At 37.8% G+C, this 27,779-nt stretch overlaps 1 protein-coding gene across 1 annotated transcript in view; it reads right to left on the minus strand.

Moving 5' to 3' along the window:
- LOXHD1 (lipoxygenase homology PLAT domains 1) overlaps positions 1 to 27,779 on the minus strand; it is a 158,951-nt gene that overhangs the window by 57,546 nt on the left and 73,626 nt on the right. Inside the window, exons 5-7 of the mRNA XM_074280182.1 lie at positions 16,212 to 16,310; positions 8,440 to 8,588; positions 923 to 1,046 (exon numbers count right to left, since the gene is read on the minus strand). Of these exons, the coding sequence (XP_074136283.1) occupies positions 923 to 1,046; positions 8,440 to 8,588; positions 16,212 to 16,310 (372 nt within the window). The remainder of the gene's footprint in view (positions 1 to 922; positions 1,047 to 8,439; positions 8,589 to 16,211; positions 16,311 to 27,779) is intronic.

Raw genomic sequence — 27,779 nt, forward strand, 5'->3', positions numbered from 1 at the left:
ATAGAATCAGATTGTGAAGAGAGAAGGAAGAGTGAAGAAGAAAAGATGAAGTTTTCTCCTTTCTTATGTCTATCTCCTGATCTTTCCAACTTCCTTAAGTCTTCTCTAAAATCTTACCTTCTACAGGAAACCTTTCTCAACCTTCTTAATTCTAGTACCTTTCCTCTGTTAATTATTTCTTATTTATCTTGTCCATAGTTTATACTTTTTTATTTGTTGTTTCCCCCATTTGATTGGGGATCCTTGAGGAGAGGAACTATTTTTTGCCTTTTTTTTTCTATCTCCAGCTTAGAACAATCCTGTTCGAATGTGTAATAGTAGGTTTTTGATAAATATTGACTGATTGAATGATAATCACTACAGTTGTGACAAGATATGAGGTACCCTGACCTTTCTCTTTCTGCTTGTAGCACAGAAATGAACATTGTCCACCTCTTCCTTAGCACCAAATTTTTATCCTGACTGTATGGCTTGGGTTATCACTTCAATCTTGGGGTTGGGAGTGGCCCCAATCCTATATAGACCTGGCTGAGACACAATGGAGGCAGTGGCTACCCATAGACAGTTTAAATCAAGCTATATATAACTCAAAAACCTACTAAAAAGTTTAATGGAGAGTCCTTCAGTTTCGTCTCAGCTGGGGAAAAATAATTCACATTCTGCAGTATCTTTAACTATTCAAATTGAATATGTTTACTTCATATTGTATAATGGAATGAACATTGAATTGGGATGCAAATGCTCTGACTGTTCTGCCAATCACTTATTAGGGGCAAGGCAGCCAGGATGAGCAAGGTAATGTTAAGGCAGACTGAATGGTGCACAGTGGCTTTCTCACCTGTTTGTTGATTCTCAGGAGATGGTAGCTATGACAAAGATTCTGGTTCTACACTAACAGCGACCCTCTGTTCTCAGTCTTTACCTGTGGTTATAGCACCTCCCACCAGGATATCCCGTTGGATTTTGCCATCATCCTCATCTAGAGCCAGCCATCGGTCAAGTGGGAAATCATATTTTCTTTTGTTCCCAATGTCTTCGATGATGATCTGGAAGGTGGGGGGAAATGGAAGGAAGAAGAGAATATAGTCAACTCTTAATTATCCATTTCTGGATCATCTGTGGTGAATGTTTAAGACTCCTAGTCAGGTTTCTCCTTTGATGCATTTGACCTACCTCTTTCTGCTCTGTGCTCTGGAAATACAAACTCATTTTATTGTTAGCCTAAGCAAAGCATCATTATAAGGGTAATTCTATTACTAAAAAAACATATATCTCCTGCTATGCATTGCAAAGCCAAATGTGAATGATTTTTAATTATCTATTGTTTCTATTATCTAAACCAGTGTTCCTCTCCATAAACAAGAACTTAATGTGAGGAATTTGGTTTGCCATTTTCCACAAAACTTGAGTTTAAGAAATGGGAGCTGAGATTTTAAAATTCTACCATATATATTCTTTAACTTGCTTTCCACTTAATTATTTAGCCAGTCAATAAACATTAATACCTCTGGTATGTAGTATGCTACTATTAGGTGCTAAGAAAGATTTTTTAAAATTAGGTAAAACACAGTCCTTACTCTCCTGAAATTTACAGCCTAGTAGAGAGATAAGAAGCTATCTGCAAAGATAACTGTATTATTACATGTCAATCACATTCAGGAACTACAAAATTAAGTGCTATATGTGACAGAGGGAAAGACATTATCTTAGGGAATCAGATTTAGATCTGGAAGAGATCTTCAAAGTCAACTAGTCCAATCTCCTATTTTATATTTAGGAAAACTGAAGTTAAGAATGGTTAAACAACTTGTTCAAGCTCTCATAAACAGTAAATAGCAGAGCCAAAATTAGAACCTAGGTCTCTGACTTCAAGTGCAGTATTCTCTTCTACCGTACCCTGTTTCTTAAAGGAGATGGCATTTGGCTTATGAAGGAGGAACAGGAAAAACAGGAAATGAGGGGGTGAGATGACATAGCAGGCACAGGAAAGAGTTACACCAATTATTGAGTAAAGTTAGCAGAGTTTAGCAGTGTTTAGGATGGGGGAGAGAACAGTCCAATTTGGCTGGAGACCAGTATGGGTAGAGAAGAGTAATTTGGGCAAAACACAGGTAGCTGCAGACTCAAAATAGATTGGATCCCTAGAATTTAGTGACAAGATCAAAACATATCACCTTCTGAAAGTAAAAATGGACAAGGATTCACCTAAAAATAAGCTACCCTGAGAAATGGTCTGTGGAGGTACTAAAGGGACCTCTCCTTTCCTTGTGAGGAAGATGTTATCTCTGAAATGTAATTGATGCAAGATAAGACATAATAGATTAATTGCAATATGTTCTTTCTCAGGTTATATGGCAGTGACCAAAGCATTTGGTGACAGAAAAGGAGCACTGAAAAAAATGAGTTATATGGTAGCATTCGTGAATGCGTCTCCGGCACTGCCCAGGGAAGAGGCTGCTCTGTTTCTAGATCAGTCCCGCTCCATTAGACAGAAATATCCCTAGAGTAGAGAAGGGCCATTCATCAAGCTGTATAAATATATATCACCAAGTCACGGAATCTCAGAGTGGAAAGGGAGCTCAGAGTCCAATCCACTCCTGTACAAGAATCCCTTCTTATGACATCCTTGACAAGTGGTCATCCTATCATTGTTCAAAGACCTCAAAGAAGGGGGACCTATTGCTTCCAGAGGCAGCTTGTTCTATTTTGGGAAAGATTTGTTAAGAAGTTTTATGGTCGGGGTTTTTTTTTTCTGACATCAAGCCTAATTTTTCTACTTTCCAACCTCAATCTGTTGTTCTTTTTTTGTCCTCTGTGATCTAGCAGAACAACTTATTGAGATATAGAATCATAAATTGAGAATTGAAAGGGACCTAGATTAATGAATCCATCTACTTCTCATTTTACAAATGAAGGAACTGAAGCACAGAGTTTGTGTCACTTACACAGAGTCACACAGCTAGTAAATCTCTGAGGCAGGATTGGAATACAAATTTTCCTCTGGATTCTCAACCCAGTGCCCTATTTCCACTATGCTATTTTACTTCATGTCCAAACCCCTTCAAATACTTGGGGGGAAAAATAGCTCTTATGGATCCCATTCTCTTCCCTCTTTCCCCCATCCAGGCTTTCTTTCTTCAGGCTGGATGTCCCCATTTCAGAGTATTTAAACCTAGAAGGGATCAATCTTGAAGGTCATCTCATACAAAGGCCTTAATTTTTTTTAGGTGAGGAAACTGAGGCTCATAGATTTGTCAAGGCCATCAAATAGCATGCAGCAAAGCTAGATTTTAAGTCTATGTCCTTCGATGAGTGCTCATATGGCAGAATCCTGAGGTCCATTATCATCCTTGTAGCCTTCCTCTGGATACTTGTCAGTATCCATTTTAAAATGGATACTCTCAAACTGGACACAATCCCCCAGAGTGGTTTGACTAGATAGAGTATAATAACACTATTTCTTACCCAGCCCCGAACATTACACTTCTGTTATTGCAGGTTAAAGATATATTTTTAGCTACCAGATCATGTGATTGACATATAGAATTTATAAAAACCTCATTTTTTTTCAGCCAAATTGAAATCCACCCATACCTCTGCCATCTTTGTACATGGGAAGTTGATTTTTGCTTGAAAGAAATATCCTCTAAAATATTCATCTCCCTTTGCTCTAATTCAGAAGTCACCAAACAACTTTCTGATCTGTAATTTAATCCTCTAAGTGGATCTGCCCACCAGGATGATCCTGTCCAGATAAAGAATTCCTAAGGCAGGTATATCCACTTCTGCAGGTTAGTCTCTGTGGGTTTGGATAGTGAATCTGTCTATTGGAGACTTCTTGCCATCAATGAAATGGTAAAATTAAGTTTTTGAATTCACAAAACTACTGGCCATAGCCCAGACCCGCAATGGTTCCTGCCAACAGCAAGCACCCTGTGAAAAGAGGGTGAGCCTGAGACAGGTAGCCTTTCATCACATCTGAACTCCAACAAGAGCTTCTTTTCATTTCCCCCACAATTGGAGATCTGCAGTGGTGGAGACAGAAAGGGATGGTAATAAATGATGTCATTGAACAGAATAGATAGACTTTCCTGTGTTCCCTTCACAACGCAAATTCTGGCCAACAGCATTATGGGTGGGAATTGGGGAAGCAACTGGCGTAAATATCTGTCAGATAAAGCTTCAAAATCAATAATTCAAAAAATCTTCAAATAACCATGATTGCATGGTTTGGGATCTCCAGACAGGGGAATATTAATGCTAAAACATACCTAAATTCAAAATGATGCATGGTAGAAGAGCTAAAATGTAGAATTTCAAACTGAAAACAATTCTCCAGAGGCAGTTTAATTAGACAGAATACAGTAACTCCACCTGGTCCTGGACACTACATCTCTATTATTGCAGATTAAAGACTCTATTAGTGTTTTTGTCCACCAGCTCATGCTATTGCCTTAAGTCCCAGAGATCTGAATTCAAATCTTCCTATAAAAACCATGCGCCCTTGTAGCTTTTGACTAGAGTCAGGAAATGTAGTCAGCCTGAAAAATGGACTGTGCTATACAAGTCAACTAGCAGAATGTGATATGCAGAGAGTAAAACCAAAGAATATAATTATCAGTCATTCAACACCATGAATGGAGGAGCTGAAAGAGAGCATCATCAAGTAAGTGAGGATGCTAATATACCTGAGTGGCATTAATAGGCTCTTACTGAAGTCTCTCCTCAAAAAAAGCTGTTATTCGTGGTGAGATGCTGTCTAGATGAGGCAAAAGAGGGTCAACAACCTAAGTCTTGAGAAGCCTCAGTTAACCTGAGGAGTGACATGATGATGTTATTGTTCACTTGTTTCAATATGTCTGAGTCTTCATGACTCCATTCAAGGTTTTCTTGGCAAAGAGTGGATTTTCTGTTTCCAGCTTATTTTACAGATGAGGAAACTGAGGCAAAAAGAGTTAAGTGACTTGGCCAAGGTTACATAGCTAGTAAGCATCTGAGGCCAGATTTGAACTATAAAAGTGGATTTTTCCTGTCTCCCGCCCCAGCACATGGTGACCATGACCAACTGTAAACAACCCAGGAGGCAAGAAAGCACAAATGAAAGCTATATTAGGTAGACTTCAGAGATGAGAAGTGAAAATTTTCATCCTTATCTGATACTGTCCTCCTGATCTTATGGCCTCTTTACTCAAGGTCAAAATCATGTCTTTAGAAAATTATTTGATATGACTTATTCTACTTAGCACCCAACCCCCTATCCCCACCCTAATGAGCCCAAGGTCTTGGTCATTTGAAGCCTCTTTCTAGTTTATCACTGTTCTCACCTTCATTCTTTAGCCTGCCCCCAGTTTTGCCTATAGAAGAGGAAGAGGTTCCCTGAGTTCCTTTATTTTGATCCATAAACATGGAACCTTTTGTAGCCAGCAACACTGCTCTAAAGTTTACATTCCAAAATGATAAATTAAAGAAAAGAACCATTATGTCCAAAAATATTTATGGTAGCTCTTTTGTGAGCAAAAAACTGAAAACGAAGAAGTTCAATTGAGGAATGGCTGAATAAGTGAGGGCAAACGAATGTGATGGAAAATTATTGAACTATAAAAAACAATGAAGATGGTTTCAGAAACAACAGGGGAGACTTCTATGAACTGATATAAAATGGAATAAGCAGAATCAGGAAAACTATTTATATAGCAACAGCAATGTCATGAAGATAATCAATTTTGAAAAAGTTAGCATTACTGATTGACAGAATGATCAATTATAATTCCAAAGTCCTTAATGATGAAACCTAACATCTATTGCATCCAGAGAGAGGATTGTAGGGACTAAGTGTGGATCACAACATAGTATTTTCACTTTTTTGTTGTTGTCTGGTTGCATTTTGTTTTCTTTCTCATTTTTTTTCCTTTTTGATCTGATTATTCTTGTGCAACAGAATTGTAGAAATGTGTGTAGAAGAATTGCAACAAAAAAAGAAAGAAAGAAGAAAGAAAAAGAAAAGAAACATAGTATTTACCTCCAGATAAAGAATTGATGAACTCAGAGTGCATAGAGAAGCAATTTTTTTGACATGGTTAATGAGGAAATCTGTTTTGTATGACTATACATATCTGTATGGGTCTTGTTTTCCTTGCTTTCTCAGTGAGAGAGGGGGAAAGAATTGGGATCTAAAAATAAAATCAAATTAAAAATCTTTTTAAAGAATTATCCTTTAAAGTTTTACTTCTAAGCACTAAAAGGATATATTCAGGGGGATAAACAAATAAAGAGAAAATATATAATTTCATAGCAGATTTATTAATTAATCTTTGTGGCTCTTCTAGGAATTGGAATGGTTCCCAGTTCATTTGGCAGCAAAGAAAACAGACAAACCCTAAGGCCGATGAAGGCTTAACACCTGTCCTTAGACCAGCTGTATACTGTCTTCCTCCCCTCCCTAGGATACTGGATTATTAGAATCCAGCTTCATCATTAGAGATACATCTCATAAGCAGTCAGCATTTTCTACTTTTATAGTTTTGTTAATGCCTAATCTCAAATCTACTCAAGTCACCCCCTTGTTCAAAAGATTTTAACAAATCACCCCCTTGTTCAAAATTCTTCAGCAAATCTTCACTATTTATAAGATAAAATATAAACACCTTGTGCTGGCATTGAGAGCCTTTAACAATCTGGGTCCTATCTACTTTTCCAAAATTATTTCATGTTATTCTCCTTCACATATTTTTTGTTGCACTTACACTGCTCCCCAATCTCATCCCATTCTCTCTTTCCTCCATCTATTCTCCCCATACTGGAATGCATTCTCTCTGTGTTTCTGCCACTTGGAATCCCTTCCCTCCTCCAAGGTCCATCTCAGGTGCCAATTTGTGCCAGACTCATTAGACTGTGACTACTGCAATTCATTTAAAAATGTATCACCTCTCAAAAAGATGTATGAAGGTATCCTGCCTATTTAACAATGTTGTTAACTGCAAGTGCTCACCTTCCTTTGTGAATGTGTGTTGATATTGATTGCTAAAAAGTGTATATGTACATTCATATACTAGTAATTGTCTGTTGGTCCACCTCATAGAGAAAAGATATCGCAATATAGAAAATAAGAATAGGCTCTACACAGGTGATTTCATTGATATAGGGAAACTAAGTTAAGGAAATTCCTTCTTCTATTGCAGCTGTTCATCATGTCCAACTCTTAAGGATTCCATGTGATGTTTTCTTGGCAAAGATACTGGAGTGGTTTGCCATTTCCTTTTCCTACTCATTTTACATATGGGGAAATTGAGGCAAACAGGATTAGATGATGTTGGGGTCACACAGCTAGGAAGTGTCTAAAGTCAGCTTGAAACTCTGAAAGCAGAGTCTACCTGACTTTGCACCGGACTCTCTATTCAGCACACCACCTAGCTGCACCCTTATAAATAACAACACTAAAAAGCAATAAAACTGATGGATTACAATGAATCATCTCAGTCCTAGAGAAGATAAATTTTCATTCCCTAATCAGAAAGGGTAGATTCTGTGTGTGTGTGTGTGTGTGTGTGTGTGTGTGTGTGTGTGTGTGTGTGTTTGTATATAATGAATATTAAAAAGAATAAATACAAATGAATAGAAGATAGTGAAATGCAAGGTAGTTGGAGATGGAGGAGACTGATAGAAAGAAGAATTTTGAAAAGCTTCATATAGAATGTGGTGCTTCTTAGTGCTATCCTCACACTTCAACCATTCATTTATATTATATATATATAATGCATATATATACAAATATGTATATTATATATATATATTATATATATACATATAACATATATGCATATATACATGTGTTTTTCTCTCATTAGAATTAAGATCCCTGAGGACATGAATTGTTTTCCCATCTTTTTAGCCTTGTACTTAGCAATGTATATGGCACATAGTTAGTACTTAATTAATGCTTGTTGATTAATATCTAACCAATCTCAAATCAGGCCATACATACTTCACATTCCACCCAGCCATCTAGCCCAATCCTGTCCTTGCTCTGCTTCTACACTTCCCCCACCTTCTCCCCTATCCTTAGTTTTCTCCCTCAATCTGGAAAACACAAACAAATCAATACTATCTTTGACTTCTAGAAAAGTTTTGTTAATTGATTGCAGTATGGCTCACTCACCATCCCTGTGATTCTTTGGACCCAAACACTCATCTTCAAATACCATCCTCCTAAATGTGTAGTCTTTCTTTTTAAAAATGTAAATGCTTTGAGATTACAGAATGTCTCAATTTTGTATTTGCATTGCCAATATTCATTGCATGGTACATTATAAGTGTTCATTAAGGCATCTTTTCCATTCATTTACTCAAATTATGAAAGATCTTGAACATTATATTATGCCAAAAAGTATAAAAATTCTCTTGTAGTTTGTCAACAGTTATTGACAAGTGTTAAGAACCCACCTTGGATAGGAACCAGCCTGAAGATCCACCTTTATTGTTATGGCCAATGGTGATTTTTATCAGCTGCCCCAAATCTGGTGCATCCAGTGTGAACTTATCTTCTGCCCCCTTTTCAAAGTTGTCTTTTTCACTTTCCAATCTCCGTTCCCCTATGTACATGCATATGTAAATAGGCATATAAGAAAAAAGACAAAGAAAAAAACATCTGATGACCAGGCCTTCTCTAGCATAAAAATGGACCAGTCTACTGATAGAAACTTTAAAAATTATTTTTATAACTAAGTCTTAAAAAAAGAAAAACTCCTGGTCAAAAATATAGAAATTCTGAAAATCAAGGAATAAGAAAATTAAAAGGGAAAAAATTGCATATACAAATAAAAATTAAAACCTTAAGAAAGCTAACAAAATTGATAAACTTTTAGCTAATTGTTTTTGAAGAGGAAAACAAGATTACCAAATCAAATCAAAAATGAAGAAAAATTAAAATCAAAAAGAAACAAAGAAATTATTAGAAACTATTTTACTCTGTTATAAAGCAATGATCATCAAAATCATTTGATACTGACTAAAAAATAGAATAGTGGATCAATGGAATAAGTTAGGTTCATAAGACACAATAGTCAATGATTATAGTAATCTACTGTTTGATAAATCCAAAGATTCCAGCTTTTGGGATAGGAACTCAATATTGGACAAAAATTGCTGGGAAAATTGGAAAATAGTAGGGCATAAACTAGACACTGATCAATACTTAACACCCTATAACAAAATAAGTTTGAAATGGGTTCATGATTTAGGCATAAAGAATGATACTCTAAGCAAATTAGGAGAACAAAGAATAGTTTACCTCTCAGATATGGGGAGAAGGAAGGAAGTTATAACCAAAGAAGAGTCAGAAAACATTATGAAATGCAAAATGGATAATTTTGATTATATTAAAAAGTTTTGGTGCAAACAAAACCAATAGAGTCATCATTAGAAGGGAAAGAAAAAACTGGGAGAAAAAAATTTTACATCTAAGGGTTCTGATAAAGAATTTCTAAAATATATAGAGAATTAATTCAAATTTTTAAGAATACAAGTCATTCCCCAATTGATAAATGGCCAAAGGATGTGAATAGATAATTTTCAGATAAAGAAATTAAAGCCATCTATAATCATCTGAAAAAAATGCTTTAAATCATTAGTTTTTAGAGAAATGTCAATTAAGACTCTGTGGTACCACTACATATTTCTCAGATTGACTAAAATGACAGAAAAAGGTAATGATAAATGTTGGAGGGGATATGGGAAAACTAGGACAAAAATACATTGTTGGTGGAGTTGTAAACTGATCCAACCATTCTGGAACTTTGCCCAAAGAGCTATCAAATTGTGCATTACCCTTTGATGCAGCAGTGTCTCTACTGTATCCCAAAGAGATCATTAAAAAGGGTAAAGAACCTACATGTGCAAAAATATTTGTAGTTGCTCTTTTTATAGTGTCAAGGAACTGGAAACTGAGTGGATGCCCATCAATTGGAAAATGGCTGAATAAGTTGTGGTATATGAATGTTATGGAATATTATTGTTCTATAAGAGATGATCAGCAGGATGATTTCAGAAAGGCCTGGAGAGACTTACATGAAGTAAGTGCTAAGTGAAGTGAGTAGAACCAAAAGAAAATTGTATACAGCAAAAACAAGATTATATGATGATCAACTATGATGAACTTGGCCCTTTTCAACAATGAGTTGTTTTGGGGCCAATTCCAATAGACTTGTGAAAGAGAGAATCTTTGCATATATAAATAATTGGAGTGATATTAATTGCTCCTGATTGCTCTATGTTAAAATAGTAAAAATTATAAAATTACTTAAATTAATATATTTGTTCAATATTATGCCAATTAAACTACTGAAAGTTTACTTTATAGAATTTTTAAAAAATCATTTAAAGGAGAAGAAATTCAAAATCTCAAGGAAATAACAACAAAAAAAATTGGGAAGGAAGGAGGCCCAGTTATCTCAAACTATACTATAAATCAGTAGTCATCAAAAGTATTGGCCCTACTTAAATAAAATAAAATAAAAAGTTGATCAGTGGAATAGATTAAGAATATGTAAGATCAAATAAATATATCATGTTAGTGGTCAGTAACCCCAAAGACCCAAACTATCAGGAAATAGATTCATTATTTGAGAAATACTGCTGGAAAAACTGGAAGGTCATTGGGAAAAAAATTTGATTTAGATCAATATCTAACACTGTATACCGCAATAAGCTTCAAATGAATATAAGGCCTAGATAAAGGTCATATAGTGAACTAATTAAAAAACAGGAAAGGAGATATTTTTAATGACTAATGGATAAGGAGAATCATAAGAAATAAAATGAATAATTTTCATTGCATACAATGGAAAAGCTTTTGCATAGAATCAATGCTGCTAAAATTAAAGGGAAACAACTTGGAAAAACCTCTGCAGTAATTTTCTCTAATAAATCTCAGATATCTAAGATATATAATGAATTAAAATATATGAGTGCAAAAGATATTTGGTCATCTTTGCTAATCTGGTGAGTGTGAGGCAGAATCTCAGTTTTTTTTTAATTTTCATTTTTCTTATAATTAGTGATTTGCAGCATTGTTTTTTCATTTGGTTGTTGATAACTTTTTTCTTTTGAGAACTGCCTGTTCATATCTTTTGGCCATTCAAAAAAAAAAAAAAAGGAAAAGGAAAATTACTTTAGGAAGGACTGCAGAAGAATGTTAAGGCACAATTGGTGGAGCTATGAATTGGTCCAGTCATTCTGGAAAGTAACTTGGAACTATTCCCAAAAAGTCTTATAACAAATTAGCATAACAAAATTGCCTGTACCTCTCTTTGATAGGACACTTCTTAAATAGGCACATGCCAAAAAAAATCAAAGACGGACAGAAAGAACTCATGTACAAAATATTCATAGCAGCACTTTTGTTATAAGCATATAGATGGAAACTAAGAGAACATCCATTAATTTTTGAAATGCTAAATAAATGATGGCATATAAATATAATGGAATATTATTGTGCCATTAAAAAAAATCTGAAATATTTGTACTAGAGAAATCTGGAAAGAATTCTAAGAATTGATACAGAGTGCAGTGAGCAGAATAAAAGACTAATTTATTTATACAATGCATACAACAAAATCTTTAACATCAATTTCAAAAGATTTAATTCTGATAAATGCAACAATGAGTTATAACTTCAGAATGAAGCATTCTGCTCATCTCTTGACATAGAGGTGATAGACTAGAGGTAAAGAATGAGAAACACATTTTTTCAGACCTGCTACAATGCATAAATTTCTTTTGCTTTACTATGTTAACTTGATACAAAGGGAAGAGTTTTTTTGGGATAGAGGAGAATCTTAGGGCTAGTAATGGCTCCTCCCTCCAACAAAAAAGAAAGAAAGAAAGAAAGAAAGAAATGAGGATTTGTGGAGCATATAAAGAAAATGTACAGAAGAGATTAGAAAGAGAATTAAAAGGAACAGACAAGTCAGAGCTTTGGAACTAACATCATGAACTGAATAAATGTTCGCAAAAATAAACTGTATTGAATGAGATTCTTGATTTCATACATAATCCTCTTTTTCTGTTCCTTGTATATGGAAATCTTTATGCTTTTTGGTGTTTGTCAAGGTCAAAATAACAACAGAAATTTATTTTTTAATATCCTAGCCCCCAACATCCTTTCATTTTTCCCACATTTCAGTATTATGTAGATGATGTTTTTGTTCACAGTCCAATCCCCTGATTTTCTCTAACTACTCCTAAATCACTCCCTATCCTCTTCACCCTAGATTTATGCAACTCTCACTTATCTTTCAGGCTTAAATTCTACCTTTTCTTTTTCTTTTTTCTTTTTTCTTTTTTTTTCTTTTTTCTTTTTTTTTTGGTCAACAAAGGGTTAAGCAGCACAATCCCGAAGCTGCCACTATATGCACAGAACTCACCCTCTTGCTGGCCTTTTCTATTATGCTTGTCTTCACCTTTGGGGAAGTGAAAAGTAGATATTCTGTTAAAAACAAAAAAGTTATATATCCTAGACTAAGTGAGTGTTAAAGTTCCTTTTAGTTTTGACAGTCTAACTCTAAAGAAAGAGACAAGAGATACTTATTCGAGGATTAGGTGAGGTAAAGAAGGATGTTTAGATTAACAGAAGTGGGATAAGGCACATAAATTAATGAGAATGGGATAAAGCATAAGGAAAGGGGGGAGAGAAAGATAAGGGAGTGATCCTCTGTGGGGAAAGGTTAAGTAATAGCAAAGCAAATTCAAGAGCAGAATTAAAGTAAAAGAGTTAGCAGGGATAGGAAATAAGAGATATATAGAAGTACTACAAAACAAGGATCAGGAGTAGAATTTATTAGAAAAAAAGCAGGGTCTATTGATCTTAGACAAAGTCAAACTTAAAAGATTCAACCAAGAGAAAAATCTGTTATATGTCATATTGATATTGTTTTAGATGCATGCTTACATATGAGTAAGTATATATATATATATATATATATATATATATATATATATATATATATATATATATATATGTGGGTGTGTCTGAGTATAATGTGGGTATGTTTGTATGTTGGGCAATGTATGTATGTATGTAGATATATGTCTCTGTGTGTGAATATATATGAAGAGATATATATGCATATGTAAATATATGTAAGTTTAATTATAGCCTGCTTCGAATAGGGTGAGGAGAAATGAAATGGGGAAAAAGAATAAAGTAAAAAGTACACAGCAGAGAACAAAAGAGTAACCTACAAGGAAGCAAAGGAAAGCTGGATACTCATGAATATAATCTCTTCTGTTACTATATATGCTTTCTTGAAATGGAAATTTATTGTTACATATTTTGAATCCTCCCTGATGTTCTGCTGGGCACATGACAGGTGTTTTGTTTTCTTTTCCTTTTCTGTCTTTCTTTTTCTATCCTGTTTTTTTCTTATTTTGTATTTAGTTCTATTAAAAATAAATCACTCTGAGCTGAGGCAAAAAGAGAAAGAGGGGGAGGGAGGGAAGGAGGAACAGAAAGAGAGAAAAAGAGAGAGAGGGAGGGAAAAAGAGAGACAGAGAGAGGGAGGGAAGAAGGGAAGGATAAAAGGGAGGGAGGGAAAGAAAGAGACAGAGACAGAGAGAGAAAGAGAGAGACAGAGAGAGATGGGGGGAGGGAGGGAAGGAAAGAGAGGAAGGGAGGGAGAAAAGAGGGAAGGAGGGAGAGACAAACATGTGGAAGTGGTATCTTTCTTTCTTGAAGTCCTATCCAAAAGGAAGGTTTCCAGATCCTCAGTAAGGTGTGAAGGTAGGTATGGTCCAAGATCAGCATAAACACATAAACACCTCATTGCCTAGATAGGACAAGTAGAGATGAGGTCTCTTGAGGTAGTCTGTCTTTCAGCAGAATTGTCAGCCAAGAGATGGAAAGACAGGGATGATGTGAGTAATTGGTGGACTTCAAGTAAACCTACAGCTCTCATACCTCACTCTTGAGGAAGATGGATGGTACCGAGAATAAAGCAATAAGCTCGAAGTCAGAAAGACCTGAATTCAACTCCAGCCTCAGATCCTTACTAGCTATGTAACCCTAGGCAAGTCACTTCACCTATTTGGCTCAGTTCCTTCCATTGTAAAATAGGGAACAGAATATCACCTATTTCACAAAGTTGTTGTGAGGGTCCAATGAGATAATATTTTAAAGTGCTTTACACATGCTTGGAACATAATAGATGCTTAATAAGTACTTATTCCCTTCCTTTTCCCTTCTATAGAATCTGTGATCATTTGTCAGACTATTTTCAAATACTTCAGAAGAATTGTGCTACACTAATTACAAACCAGGCAAATGCTCATTATATCAGGCCACTGATCGGTAGCACTTCATTAAAAACTATTCAATCACTACCATTTATTATTTATTTATTAAGGACCTAGACTGAGTACAGAGCAGTGTCCTAGGGCTGGGGGAGTTTCAAAATCTAGATATAAGGCACAGTAACTGCTGTCATAGAGCTTACTCTTTAGTGGGAGATGTGGTACATGCAGAGAAATCATATGTATTATTACTTCTGTGCCTCAGAAAGATATGATTCTAAGGTAACCTGTTATGAATTAATGTATTAATAAGTGTATAGGACTTAGAGGAACTTTAGAGATCATCTGTCCCAAACCCTCTCATTTTATAGGTGAGGAAAAACTGTGTTACAGAAAGGGGAAATCTGAGGTTACCATGTAGTTTAAAAAAGTGAGGCAAGGATTCTGAAAACAGTCAAATTACATCTCTTTAAAGGTACATAAAATGTTTCTCCATATTAACTGGTTTTTCCCTCATTTAATCTGATTTAGAGAGGATTTACTACAGCTACATGATAGCTCTATCTCAGCTTTATTAAAGCAAAGCTTTTAATATGACTGACTGACACTCTTCACAAAATCATGAATATCAGAGCCTCCAGAGACCTTAGAAGCCATTTAGGCCAATAGCCTCATTTCAAGGGTGATAAAACTGAGACCCAGAGAGGCCAGCTGATTTTTCTAAGATCACATAGTGAGCATCTGTTGGAGCTGGGCTGTGTACCTTGGAATCCACCTGGGATGGATTTCAAGGCTAGTGAACTTCCCACTGTATCATATATGGGTCTAGTCATAGAAGGAATCACATATTCCAGACAATAAGGTATGATAGTCACTCACAGCAAGCTGACTTAATCTGAACACTCTCTCACCCTGTACTTTGCATAAAAACATCCTCTTCTATTCCATTTCTAGTGTCTCCCCAATTGTGACATGAGATGTAGAAAACCAAGCAGATTGAGCAAGAACAGACCCATCCCCATGGAGTCCTGCCTTGGTCCCATTGTGCAAATGATGAAGAACCCTAGCCTCCAACACATTGATGAGGAAGAGCAATGGAGAGCTTCTCAAGACCTGGAGATGCCCAATCTAAGGGAAGTATGTTCATCTATCCAAAGAACTCTCTCACACCCCTACCTCTTTTTCTGTTATGGACTAAAAGACCACTACAAAAGAGATTCCAATAGTCTGCCTCATAACCTGCCTCCTTCCACTGCTGCCCCTGTACCTTCTGCTCCCAATCCTAGTGTCTCATTTTAAACTTCAGATTCTTTCTTGCACTCCAAGAACACTCCATAATTAAAGTCTATTGCCTTGTTCATTGTCAGTCTCCCTGAAAACCTCTAAATCCTCAAACTGTTCAGGCAGACTAGGTCATAATGTCACAATGTTGCAGATGAAAGTAAAGCACAAAATTTAGGTGATGTCAGAAAATACCTTTTTTGACATTGTCAAGTGAGAAAGACTCCCCTAGTGAGCTCAGCCTCAGGGAACAAAGGAACCAGCCTTGCTTTGGGTCATGTGATAGGAAGAAATTTCAGAAGAGTTAAGAAACACCTTATTCTGAAAGGTGAATAATCCACATTTGAAATATAAGCATTGGGCACAATGTCCCACATTCTAACTACAGAAACCTGCTTTACTTGAAGAATAAAGCAAAGAAGTCCAAAATGCAGCCCTGAAATTTCTTTCCTTGTCAGGTTGGTTTAGCATTTTCTATCGTTTCCCTCTTTTCTGCCTTTTTCCACATACAGACACTAGATTCCTTTCATGCAGATTGGAACCAAACCTTATGGACCAGGCCAGAATTGCTGGAAAGTGTTTTACCTAAAGCCAGCCCAGGCTGACATTAGAAGAGAAACATGGGGCGGGAAATGGCCTGGAATTACCTGTGTCACCATATTCTCCAAAGATATTAATGAAGACATCTGCATCTGTCCCAGCACCAATCATATCTCCAGTGTAGACTTTGATATCATACTTGTTATCTGGACAGAAAAAGAGAGAGGAAGAAAGAAACTCATGAGTCTTTCTAGCAAGTTTAATTTAATTTAACAAATGTTTCCTTCTAGTGAGTTTAATTTAATAAATGCTTGCTAATCATCTGATTGAACTATAAGATGTATGAGGTGAAAGGCATCCTAGGAGATAACGTAGACCTTGCAGATAGGGGAAATGGAAACCAGAGAATAGAATTGATTAGTCACATATTGAGCATTATCAATAATACTGGGAAGAAAAGAATAGGACTAGATTATTCCACTTACTAATAAGACACATATATTTCAGAGAATAAAGTATAATGGTCTATCATCCTCTCTGATTGGGGGAGGCAGGGGACACTCTCAGAGACCCATTTGTTTCAGTTGCAATCCAGCTGTTTATTCTACATACACTCTCATTCTATCCCTTTAATGGAAATATCATCTTCCCTTAGCCCATCCCTTCCGTCTCCACATTTGTAATAGAGAGATGAGAAACCAACCAAACAATAAGAATCTACCCATCCTCATAAAAAACAGCTCTCTTTGCTTCTGTTATCTCATTTGTAAAATCCAATTCAATGAGCATTTATTAAGCACTTGCTGTGTCAGTGTGGTAAGCAGTAGACATACGAAGACAAAAGGAAGAAAGAATGTCCTCAATGAGTTTATATTTCTGGGGAAAATGGTTATACAAGTTGGTAAATACAAAATTCATGCAAAGTTATTAGTGGGAGTAGACCATGAAATTGGGGTATAGGATAAGGAACTGTTTTGTGTAGTTGAGCTGAGTCTTGAAGAGAGTTGAAGAATAGGAAAAAGAGGGGAGAGAAAGGGAAGGGGGAGAGGAGAGAGAAAAGGAGAAAATGAGAGGAGGAGAGAACATTTAAATGTTTACTGGACACTGTTTGTAGGGAAGTTAGATGGCACAGGTCAAGAAGACCTATGTTCAAATCCAGCCTCAGATATTTCCTAGCTGTGTGATCCTGGGCAAGTCATTTAACCTTATCTGCCTCAGTTCACTCATCTATAAAATGAGCTAGAGAAGAAAATTACAAACCTCTACAATATCTTTGTCAAGAAAACGCCAAATAGGGTTATAAAGCATCATGAATGAACAACAAATGTGCCATTTGTACAAAGCAAAATTAACTTTCTAATGAAAAGTAGCATAGAAAATTGGCTCAAAACCAGGAGACCAAGTCCCATTGTGGGTAAACCACTCAACTTCCCCATGCTCTAGTCAAATCTCTAAGACTATAAACTTCAAAGAAGATGCTACTGCATGGGTGGAGGGAGTTTCCCCACTGGAAGTGCCCTGTGCCAGTGTCATCACAGGTCCAGTTCTTATACCTGTGTGCCAAGGACTGGGCCAAGAAATGGAAAGATAGAAAAAATGTATACAAGGTAACAGGGAAGGGATGATCCATGCCAAGGGAGAGGAGGGTCATATCCACAAGATCTTAGATTCACTAAAGTTGTTGAATTATTTTAAAATTAACTTTTACACAAGGTAGATCTATACATTCTTATCCTTAGTGACAAGCCCTTCTTAAAAAAAACCCTAAAAACCTAACCTCTTCTTCAAGTGCACTTAGAGGAAGAAAAGAGACACATGTACCTTTAAAAGGAGAAATAAATGACAGCTGATAACAAAAAATTCTAGAAGATCAAGGTTCAGGGCAACATTGTACAGGGTAAACCTTACATTCTTTCCCTTAGTGACAAGTTCTTCTAAAAAAAACCTAAACCCTGCTTCAAGTGCACTTAGAGGAAGAAAGGAGGCACATGTACTTAAAAAGGGGAGAAATAAATGACAGCTGATAACAGAAAAATACTCTAAAGATCAAGCTGTGGCAATGATAACAACAGCAGTAGTAGTAAGTGATATTTATAGAACACTTTCAAGTTTGTGATATTCTGGACATACTCATCTAATCCTCATAACAATTATGGCATAGACAAGGAAGGCATTATTATCCCCATTCCCCGGATAGAAAGCTGAGGTTCAGAGGTTAACTAGCTTGACCACATCCCATAACTTAGCAGTTTTAGGAACAAGATTCAAACCTGAGCCTTGAAATGGATTAAAACCATTGCAAAGCCACAAGAGTAAAGGGGGAAATAAACCTGAACCCCAGTAAAGGCTCTAAGGTGGATCTCTAGAATACCCACCATGTTCCCGTGCTTCTGTGAAACTGCAATATCACACATGTGGTATTCCAGGGTCTGGAAGGGACTCACTGCCCTGACAAGCTTGAATCAGCCAGATCGCCTCGCTCCAGGATGCCAGACGTTCACTCTCCATCCTGCCGCAGTGTTCACTGTTTCGCTGCCAGCTGGCATGGGTTGCCAAGTTCCATCCATTTTACTCAACTTTATTCTCTAACAAGATCTGAGGCCTTTCCTCAAACAAGAGCAAAACCTTCCCTTAGCCTGCAGAAGAGGCACCCTGTGGTTGATCATTCTATGGGCTAGAAACACAGAAGAGAGTTCAAATGGCAGCTCCCCTTATAGGCCTAAATGTCATGCTTGGATCCAGGCAATAATGGAGTCAGGATAGTTAGGCAAAGGGCCAGACTCCAGAGGGAACTGGAAATGTTTATCCTGGAGAAGAATCTACTCGAAGGGAAGGGGGGATAGGGGTGGGACAAAATTACTTCCTTTAAATATGTGAAAGTTTGTCATCTGGAAGAGAAATTAGATTTATTCTGGGTAGCTTCAGAGAACCAACTAGTAAAATAAAAAAAGGCAGATTTTTAAAAAAATCTCTGTCTTAGATTTTAGCTGTACAATAAAAATAAAAGACTTCCTAACCATCAAGGCTGCCTAAAAATGAAATGGCTTAGCTGATGAGGAAGAGATCTCTATCCCTATCCTCCACTAGAAATGTTCAAGAAAGAGGTAGAAAGCCATTTTTGGTGGGATATGATAGACAAAGATTCTTGTATAGAATACAGGGGGGATTAGATTAGATGATTTATATATTATATAATTCTATGTCCAGGAGTGGTCTGCTTAGAAATTAGGGCCTAGGATCCATAAGGCAAGAGAATAAGCACTCCAAAACTGGCCAAGGAGAAGCTAGAACGAACCTGGAAAAGCAATATTTTTAGATTTTATAGCTACATGTTATAGATGAGGAATTGGGGGCCAGAAAAGTCATGTGATTTGTCCAAGATCTGCAACTTATTAAAAAACAGAACTTAGATTTGAACCAAGGTCTCCTGACTGCAAATCTGGTATTCTTTCCCCGGTAACATACTTCCCAGACATCAGGAATAAGCCAAGAACCTGGAAATTAGCTGAGGAAGAGGATGAAGGATCAAAGCAGAGACTTCGGAGTACATGGTATCCATGGTCAAGTAGAGGTCTGGAAATTATGTGGCCAAGAAAGAGATAAAAGTCTTCTGCATTAGTTTCTAGGAACAATCCAAGGATCTAGGGGTCAGGGGGTTGAAAAAAAAGAAAAGGACAACCATATCTTGTGGCTAAAACAGGTCAAAGGTGCAAAAACCAAAATGGCAGATAGAGCAAGAAAATGGCCCCAGCAAAAAAGAATGCAAGGGTGGCCTTGATGATAGGACAAGGAAGATTTTGGGTAAGTGTGGACAATTCTCAGAAATGATTCAGGTACATGTAAGAAATATCTGAAATTAGCTAGAGAATGAATGAATGAAGTATTTGTTAAGTACTTCTTTTCTACAAAGCACTGGGTAAACAAATACAAAAATAAGATTTCTCCCTGCCAGCAAGGACCTCACTTTTTTTTTTTTGCTCTGGTAATTGGGGTTAAATGACTTGCCCAGGGTCACACAGCCAGGAAGTGTTAAGTGTCTGAGGTCAGATTTGAACTCGGGTCCTCCTGACTTCAGAGCTGGTGCCCTATGCACTGCATTACCTAGCTGCCCCTGGAGCTCCCATTCTAAGGGAGAGATCTTTTTTTGCCTACTAACATTGTCTAATTACAGATAAACCCAAGGTTAAGATCTGAAACTGTCTTTTCTTATATAAAGATGCAGTTTGCCCTCCAAAGAGGTCTAATTTTTCCTGTACTTTATTTCATTCCACCTCACCATGCCTTAGGGCATGACGCTATGTGATCATATCTGCCCTTAGGTATGTATATAAGTGCCAGATGGTTTAGGAAGATGACATGGCCTAAGGCTTGCTTGCTAACATTTGGAACAGATTGTACCCTTAAGACATTGTCTGGCTAGAGGGAAGACATTCTAACAGCTAGATCTGTGTAGAAATGGGTAGACTACTGGATTACACATTGTCCTGCCTTGATATGAACAGGAAAATATGACCCAGTTAATAACTGCCACAGTGAAAATCTCAATGCCATGTATCCAGCCCTTAAACCCTTGGTTATATAACCAAGGTAGGAGTCAAAAACATTGCCTAAGGATGCTGACATCTAAAGGGCAAGCTTCCTCCCATAGCAGTCCTCCAGCCCACCCCACCATCCCTACAGACTTCATGGAACTCTCCCTCACATAAACCTGACCCACCACCACCAATGGTTTGTGTTACCCCTCTCCCTGTGCCTGCCTCCCCTCTACACTATGATTATCCACCTCCTTTTATGGAGTTGGGGGGGATGTCAATGAGCATCAACCATGTTACAAAGACATAGGTTGGACTCCTTGAAGGACAATCTGTCCCCTTTCCTGTTACAACTGTTACCCATCCCTGATTTACCCCAGATACAAGAATTTCTAATTGAAACTGTGTAAGAGGAATTTACTTGACAAAACGGCTCTTAAGTCTTCTTCTGCATGCCCTAAATGGAGAGAAAAGTGGTGGAGGTCAGAAGGTATAAATAGGAATGTAGCTTTTGTTGTTTGAGAAATGTAACTCATTACTGACACTTCCCTGTGCTGCAGTGAATGCCAGGACAAAGAGGTCTCCTTCCCCCCTATACTTCTAAGGGAGCTTTGATAGAACAAAGGAATTATACTGTGTATGGGGGGGGGGGATGATTCTCAAGGACTTAGGATAAGATCCTACTTCAACTCAACAAACATTAAGTACCTATTATGTAAAATTAAATTAAAATGTAAATTAAAGCCTGGCAGCCCTTGAGAATCTGAAAATGCAACAATAAAAACAAAGTAGACCCGGTCTTCAAGGAGTTTATACTCTAACAGTAGATATAGACACAAATAAATGATCATAGTGGATAAGAGCAGTGGAGAAAGCATCAGCCCTGAAATCAAGAGGACCTGAGTTCAAATTTGACTTCAGACACTTATCACTTCCTAGCTGTTTGACCCTGGGCAAGTCACTTAACCCCAATTGCCTGGGGGGAGGGGAAGCACTAACAATTCTCTCTTTCAAATATGGTTGTTAATACAGAAAGAAGGTTGTAAGCCCTAAAACATACTCTGTGTGTGTGTGTGTGTGTGTGTGTGTGTGTGTGTGTGTGTGTGTGTGTGTGTAAAAGAGGTAATATAAGCTTCTTGAAGGCAAGGATCATTTATGGTTTTGTATAGTACCTTGGACAGTGCTTGGACTATTGTAATTGTTCCCAAAAGTTTGCTGATTGATTAAGATGACTTTTTAAACACAAGTTTCCAAACATCAGCATTTGAAATTGCTTCTCTATGCTAAAGCATGCTGGGTGAGCATATGGAAGGAAGGAAGGAAGGAAGGAAGGAAGGAAGGAAGGAAGGAAGGAAGGAAGGAAGGAAGGAAGGAAGGAAGGAAGGAAGGAAGGAAGGGAAAGTGGAGAGGGAGGGAGGGAAAGAAGGGAGGGGGAAGGGAGAAGGAAGGAAAGGGGGAAGGGGGAAGGAAGGAAAGGGAGAGAGGGAGTGAAAGAAAGAGAGGGAAGGAGGGAGAGAGAGAAGAGAGGAAAAAGAGGGGAAGGAGAGGAAGAAGGGGAAAGAGGGCAAAGAGAGGAGGGATGGAAGGGAGGGAGGCACAAAGGGGAGAGAGGGAAGGAAGAAGGAAAAGAAGAAGAGGGAGAAGAGGGAGAGAGGAAGGAGGAAGGGATGGAAAGGAGGGAAGGGAGAGAAGGGAAGAGAAAAGGAGAGAGGGGGAAGAGAGGGGAAGAAGGGAAAGAATGGAGGGGAAGAAAGGGAGGGAGAAAAGAGATGGAAGGAGAGAAGGGAAGAAAGGGATTAAGAGAGAGAAAGGAGGAAAGGGAGGGAGGAGAGAGGAGGAGAGGAAGGAAAGAGAGAAGAAAGGAAAGGGAAAGTATTTATTAAATGTTAAGCTTTATGCTAAGTTCTAGGGATAAAAAACAAAAGTAATACAGTCCCTACCTCAAAAAGTCTAATACATGAAATAATGTGCTGGAGAAAGGCTGTTGGATTTCCTGGGGTGATACAACCTTGCTCTGTTATCTTCCCATCCCTGCAGGCCACCAGCATTTCCTTCCCCCTTGTGCCAGCAATTCATTTGTAATCTACTTTGTGGATTGTTTGCTGCATAATTCACCCTCTAGGCTGACTTCCCTCAGCTGCCAGGAACCCCCTCCCTTTACTGCTATTGTCCACTGTCTCAATATGTGCAAAAAGGAGAACAAATTCATCCTGCCTAGAGCCTGCACTAAACATAAATAGAAAGGTAGAGCAGCATTTTTTAAAGTCACCTAAAAGGTACAAAGTGAAGAAGGCAGAGCCAAAAAAAAAAAAAAAAAAAAAGCAACTACCTAAAGGAAGTCAGCATGAAGTTGGAGCAACACTGATGAAATTCTGGTTGATACCATCCTATCAAACTTAAATAAGAACATTTCCCTCCTTGCTATTAACAATCTGATTAGCTGTTGTTCAGAGAATTTACTTGTTTGTTGTGAAGCATCCATTTTGTCAAAACAAGACATCTATATATTTTTAAAGAACTTTTAAATAACCAAACACCTTGTACCTCTGAGCAGAAATAATGTGGGGATTATCTGAGGCTATGGATGATCCATTGATTCAAGTTAACAAACAATTGTTAAGTGGCTGTCATGTGTCAAGTACTGTACAAAGTACTGCTAGTTGAGAATTAGGTGCTTTATTGTGTTTTATTGACCAGCAATGGTCAAATTAAAGGTAAAAATCAAGTTTTAAAGACAGGTTGGTATGATGCCATGAAAAGGGGACTGGATTTGGAATCAAAGAACTTGAGTTCAAATCCTGACTCAGCCAGTTACTACCTATGGAAACTTGAGCAAGTGATAACTTATCCAGGACTCAGCTATCTCAATTGTAAAATGAAAGAGGTTAAACTAAATGACATTGAATATCCCATTTCAGCTCTAACAGTACAATCCTATGATGCTTTAATGGGAGGAGAGGAGGAAGGCGTATGATCAAAGGAGACAGGAGTAGCTGTGGGGACAGATTCAGAGTCTAGTGCTAAAAATTATTATTATTGTAAAAGTTAATATTTATATAGTGTTTCAAATAAATTATTCCATTTGAGCTTCAATATTATAAAATTGGTACTTATAGTTATTTTCATTTGAAAGATGAAGAAATTGAGATATAAAAAGACTAAATGTCTTGCCTATAATCATCCAAGTATCTCCTTACTCTAAGTTCAGCTAGCTGACATAGTAAAGAAAGCATAGGGCCTTTAAACAAAAAAACTTGAGTTCAGATCCAGCCTTGACATTTCCTAGCTATGTGACCCCCGGCAAATTACTTTACCTCTGTCTGATATACATTCCTCAAATTTAAAATGAATCACAACTACTGCAGTATAGTAATGAGGATCATATTAGACAATATTCATTAAAAGGCTTAACATATTGCCTGGCATATAGTAGATGCTTATTAAATGCATCTTTTTCCACTAACACATGCTATGTGGTATAGTTCACATCTAAAAGGAATAGACCAAGTAAAATGTCTATATTTCTAAGGATCAGTTGGGGGATGACCAGATATTAAAATACGAATTAAATGTTAAAACAGATTTTAAAAAACTCAGAAGCAATATTATGAGAATAGGACATAGTGAATATAGAGGCAAAATAAGGCACAGGAGATTCCATGTGCTACAAGTAAGAGATTTACCTTGGGATACTGGCCTAGCAACAGGACTATGAGGGATGGCCGCAGTGAGTGGTGGCAACAACACTATGGTGGCATTTCCTTCAGAATTCTTGGTAAATCCAAATAATCAAAAAAAGGCTAATATACCTTGAATCAAACCAGTCTCTGCATAACGATGAGAAAAGTTATTATATGTCCAGAGAGGAATCCACTAAAGGCCGGAGGAACGGGGCAGCCCCAGTGCCCATGGTATTTATTCCTCGATCTTTCTCCATATATGACATTAGTGTGGTACCCAGGGACATTTATTTGTTATCAATATTAACCTAAATTCGTGTCTTACAAGCCAAAGCAACACAAAAGCAGCACCAAATCAAACTTTAAAGACAAATTCAGCTAAGTGACAGACCCAAGAGACCCTGAGAGACAACAAATCTGATCCTCCATGTGGATGTAGGGGACGTGTCAGTGAAGCTCACCTGTGTACTTCAATTTCAAGGGAAAAGCACAAGCCAATGGATGCTTTCCTATTTTTAATTAATTAGTCTAACTTTGTGCTAAGCTCAGTTGTTTCTAAGCTGCTGAAGGAGCATAAGTGCTTTCTAAATTTTGGCACCTTGGGGCAAAGTCTTCATGAACCTGCATGGTTTCGGCTCTGACGATAAGGGCTACTTTCTAGCTCACACCAACGTGGAAAGAGTGAGGGATGATTAAAAAACAAAAACAACAGCAAGAAACCTGTGGTCAAATTCAACATAGAGCTGACCATCTAAATTATAGCAGCTGAGCTCTTTCCCAGTTCCCTGTCCCTAGAGAAAGGTACCCAGCAACTGGCATCAGGCATGCATAACAGAGCGACTGTTAATGATAGCTTGTTTTGTTCTCCATGTGCTCTGGCAGCACATTCTTTTATGGTAGTCTTGTGTGTGCTAACCCTGCTCACTTCCCTTTCTTAATAGCTACAGCGGTAATGGCTCACATTTCTAGGGTGCTTTATAGCTTACTAATTACTTTCTACAAAACAATCCTGCAAGTGAGGTAGGACAAGTATTATTCCAACTTTACAGAAAAGCAAACTGAGACTCCAAGAATCACTTGCATGTGACCACGTAACTAGTAAGCTATAAGAACCATAATTTTTTAAACTCTAAGCTCAGTACTCTTCTATTACATCATAGCAGCGCCCAGTATCTATACATACATTTATTTTTTTTTGCATTGAGGAAAATATTCAAGAGTTCATAGAAATCTTTCCAACTCTCTGAAAATGAAAATGGTTTTCACCCCTTTACCTAGATCAAGGATCTCAACCTCTGTTATGTCATGGATTCCCCGGGGTGGTCTGGTAATACCTAAGGATCTCTCTCAAAATAATGTTTGTTGTCTACATTCATAACTCAGGAAAATGCTAAATATCAATTAGAAGGGTTTTTTCCCATCTAAGTTCAGGGACTGCTGGGATAAAGCTGTCTATGAACATCAGATTAAGCCCCCTGACCTAAAATAGATCATGAAAAGTGTTATTTCCTAGTTAGACAAGCCTGTAATCCTAGTTACTGGAAAGACAGGTTGATGCATCTCTTGAGCTCAGATGTTCTTAGCTGAAGTAGGGGCTAATCCCATTGAGTATCCTCCCTAAATCTGGTGAACTCCCAAAGTAGGAGATCTAGGAGGCTGCTTGAGGAATGAATTAGCTCGGTCAAAATTCCTATGCACATCCCTGGTAGAATCAAGGACTATTAGCAGATCCTGTTAGGGTGAGAAGGGAAACCTGGACTTCTGCCCCCCAAATTGTCATATTTTTCATCTCTCCCCAAAACCCTTCTCTTTTCCCCTTCCTAACGAAGGTGAACCTCTCTTTAACCAGAAGGGAAACTAAGGCACGCAGAGCCGAAAGTAGCATGAAGTTCTCGAGATGACTATCCAAACCATCAGACTCCCCACCTCCGAGCCTGGCACTCCCCAGCCTCCCTGACTGCCACCCCTACTATATTTTGTGAACACACGATCGCACTACGACCCACAGAGCCGATCTCTGGAAAACCAAATTTCAGTCGCGGCACAGGGGGAGGAGGGCAACAAACCCCGAGCCGACAGAACAGCTGAGACTAGACCGGGCTGCTCATTATGTTCCCTACAGCAGAAGCCAAACATATGCCCCTTTAATTAAGCCACCTTTTGATTGCCGGGGAAAATTGACAATCCTCTCCCCAAACAGCTCATTCTTTGTGTTCTGAGCTCCATAAGGAGCTCACATGTTGCAGCGGCTTTTTTCGGAAGAGAGAATCATGAATGAAATGACCAGAGTTTCTTTTGTTAGCCTTGTCAGGCATTGGCGAATCTTATTTTTAATAAAGAGCTAATACAACGCCTCTTTATTTTTAGCAGACCGTTTCATTCCCTGCCTCCCATCCCCCCACTCCCATTGTGTCCTGATGGGTTTTACACCCCTACACACCACACACTTCCGGGGTTTAATAATATCTGAGACAGAGGTGGGAGAAGTGAGACATTCACAGCCGCCATGTAGGAGGAGATGAAAGCCGGCAAAATACAGCAAAGCTTCCCGGGGGGGATGGGGAGATACCAGGCAGAAGGCTCTCTCTCCCGCAAGAGAAGGTCTCGGGGGTACTGACAGGAGGGAGGGGATGGGAGCGGTGAATTTGGGAAAGCCAGAAGGAAGCACAAAGAGAGGAAACTATTTATAAATTACTCTACCTCCATATTATACTACATCTCTATTTCAGCTAATGAACAAACGCCAGTTACTTCTGAACGAAAAAAAAATGACATTTCTATAATATTCTACAGCCTTCATCAAAACACTTTACTTATCGCACAACAACCTGGTGAAAGATACAAAAATCATCCTCATTTTACAGACGAGGAAGCTGAGACTTCCACAGGTGAAGTGATTTGCCTAAGATTGCACATTCAGGAAATTGCAAAGTTGGGGTTCGAGTTCAGGACTTCTTTTCACTTCACCATAGTTTGACATCCTGAACTTAGTGTCAGGACAATAATAGGTCCAAGACCTGGAAAACAGCAGAAGTTTAAAAAACCTAGGAAGGAATTCATTGGTAATGGAGATCACCAGAAATGGGAGAGCCAGTTGGAAGAGCTCTGCATAGAGATGATCTCGGAACCCATGGGAGCTGCTGAAATTCTGCAAGCATAAGAATATAAAGGGGGAAAAAAGCCAAAAACAGAACCTTAAGGATGTGTGAACTTAGCAGAGAAACAATCTAGTGAATAAGTCTGAAGAGGAGTTAAGTAGGTAACTGGAAAATCAGGAGACCACAATGTCATAAAAGCTAAAGGAGAAAGAAGACAGAAACAGGACTGGGAAACTTCTTCCTACGCATCATCTTCTGACCATTGTTATTGTTGTTGTTGTTGTTCTGATTTTGGTAGCCCTATACGGTTAAAAAAAAAAAGTCCCAATTAATGGGGCTGTCCCATTACCCCTTGCCCTGTTGAG

This window comes from Sminthopsis crassicaudata, chromosome 1 (assembly GCF_048593235.1).
Source record: "Sminthopsis crassicaudata isolate SCR6 chromosome 1, ASM4859323v1, whole genome shotgun sequence".
NCBI lineage: Eukaryota > Metazoa > Chordata > Mammalia > Dasyuromorphia > Dasyuridae > Sminthopsis > Sminthopsis crassicaudata.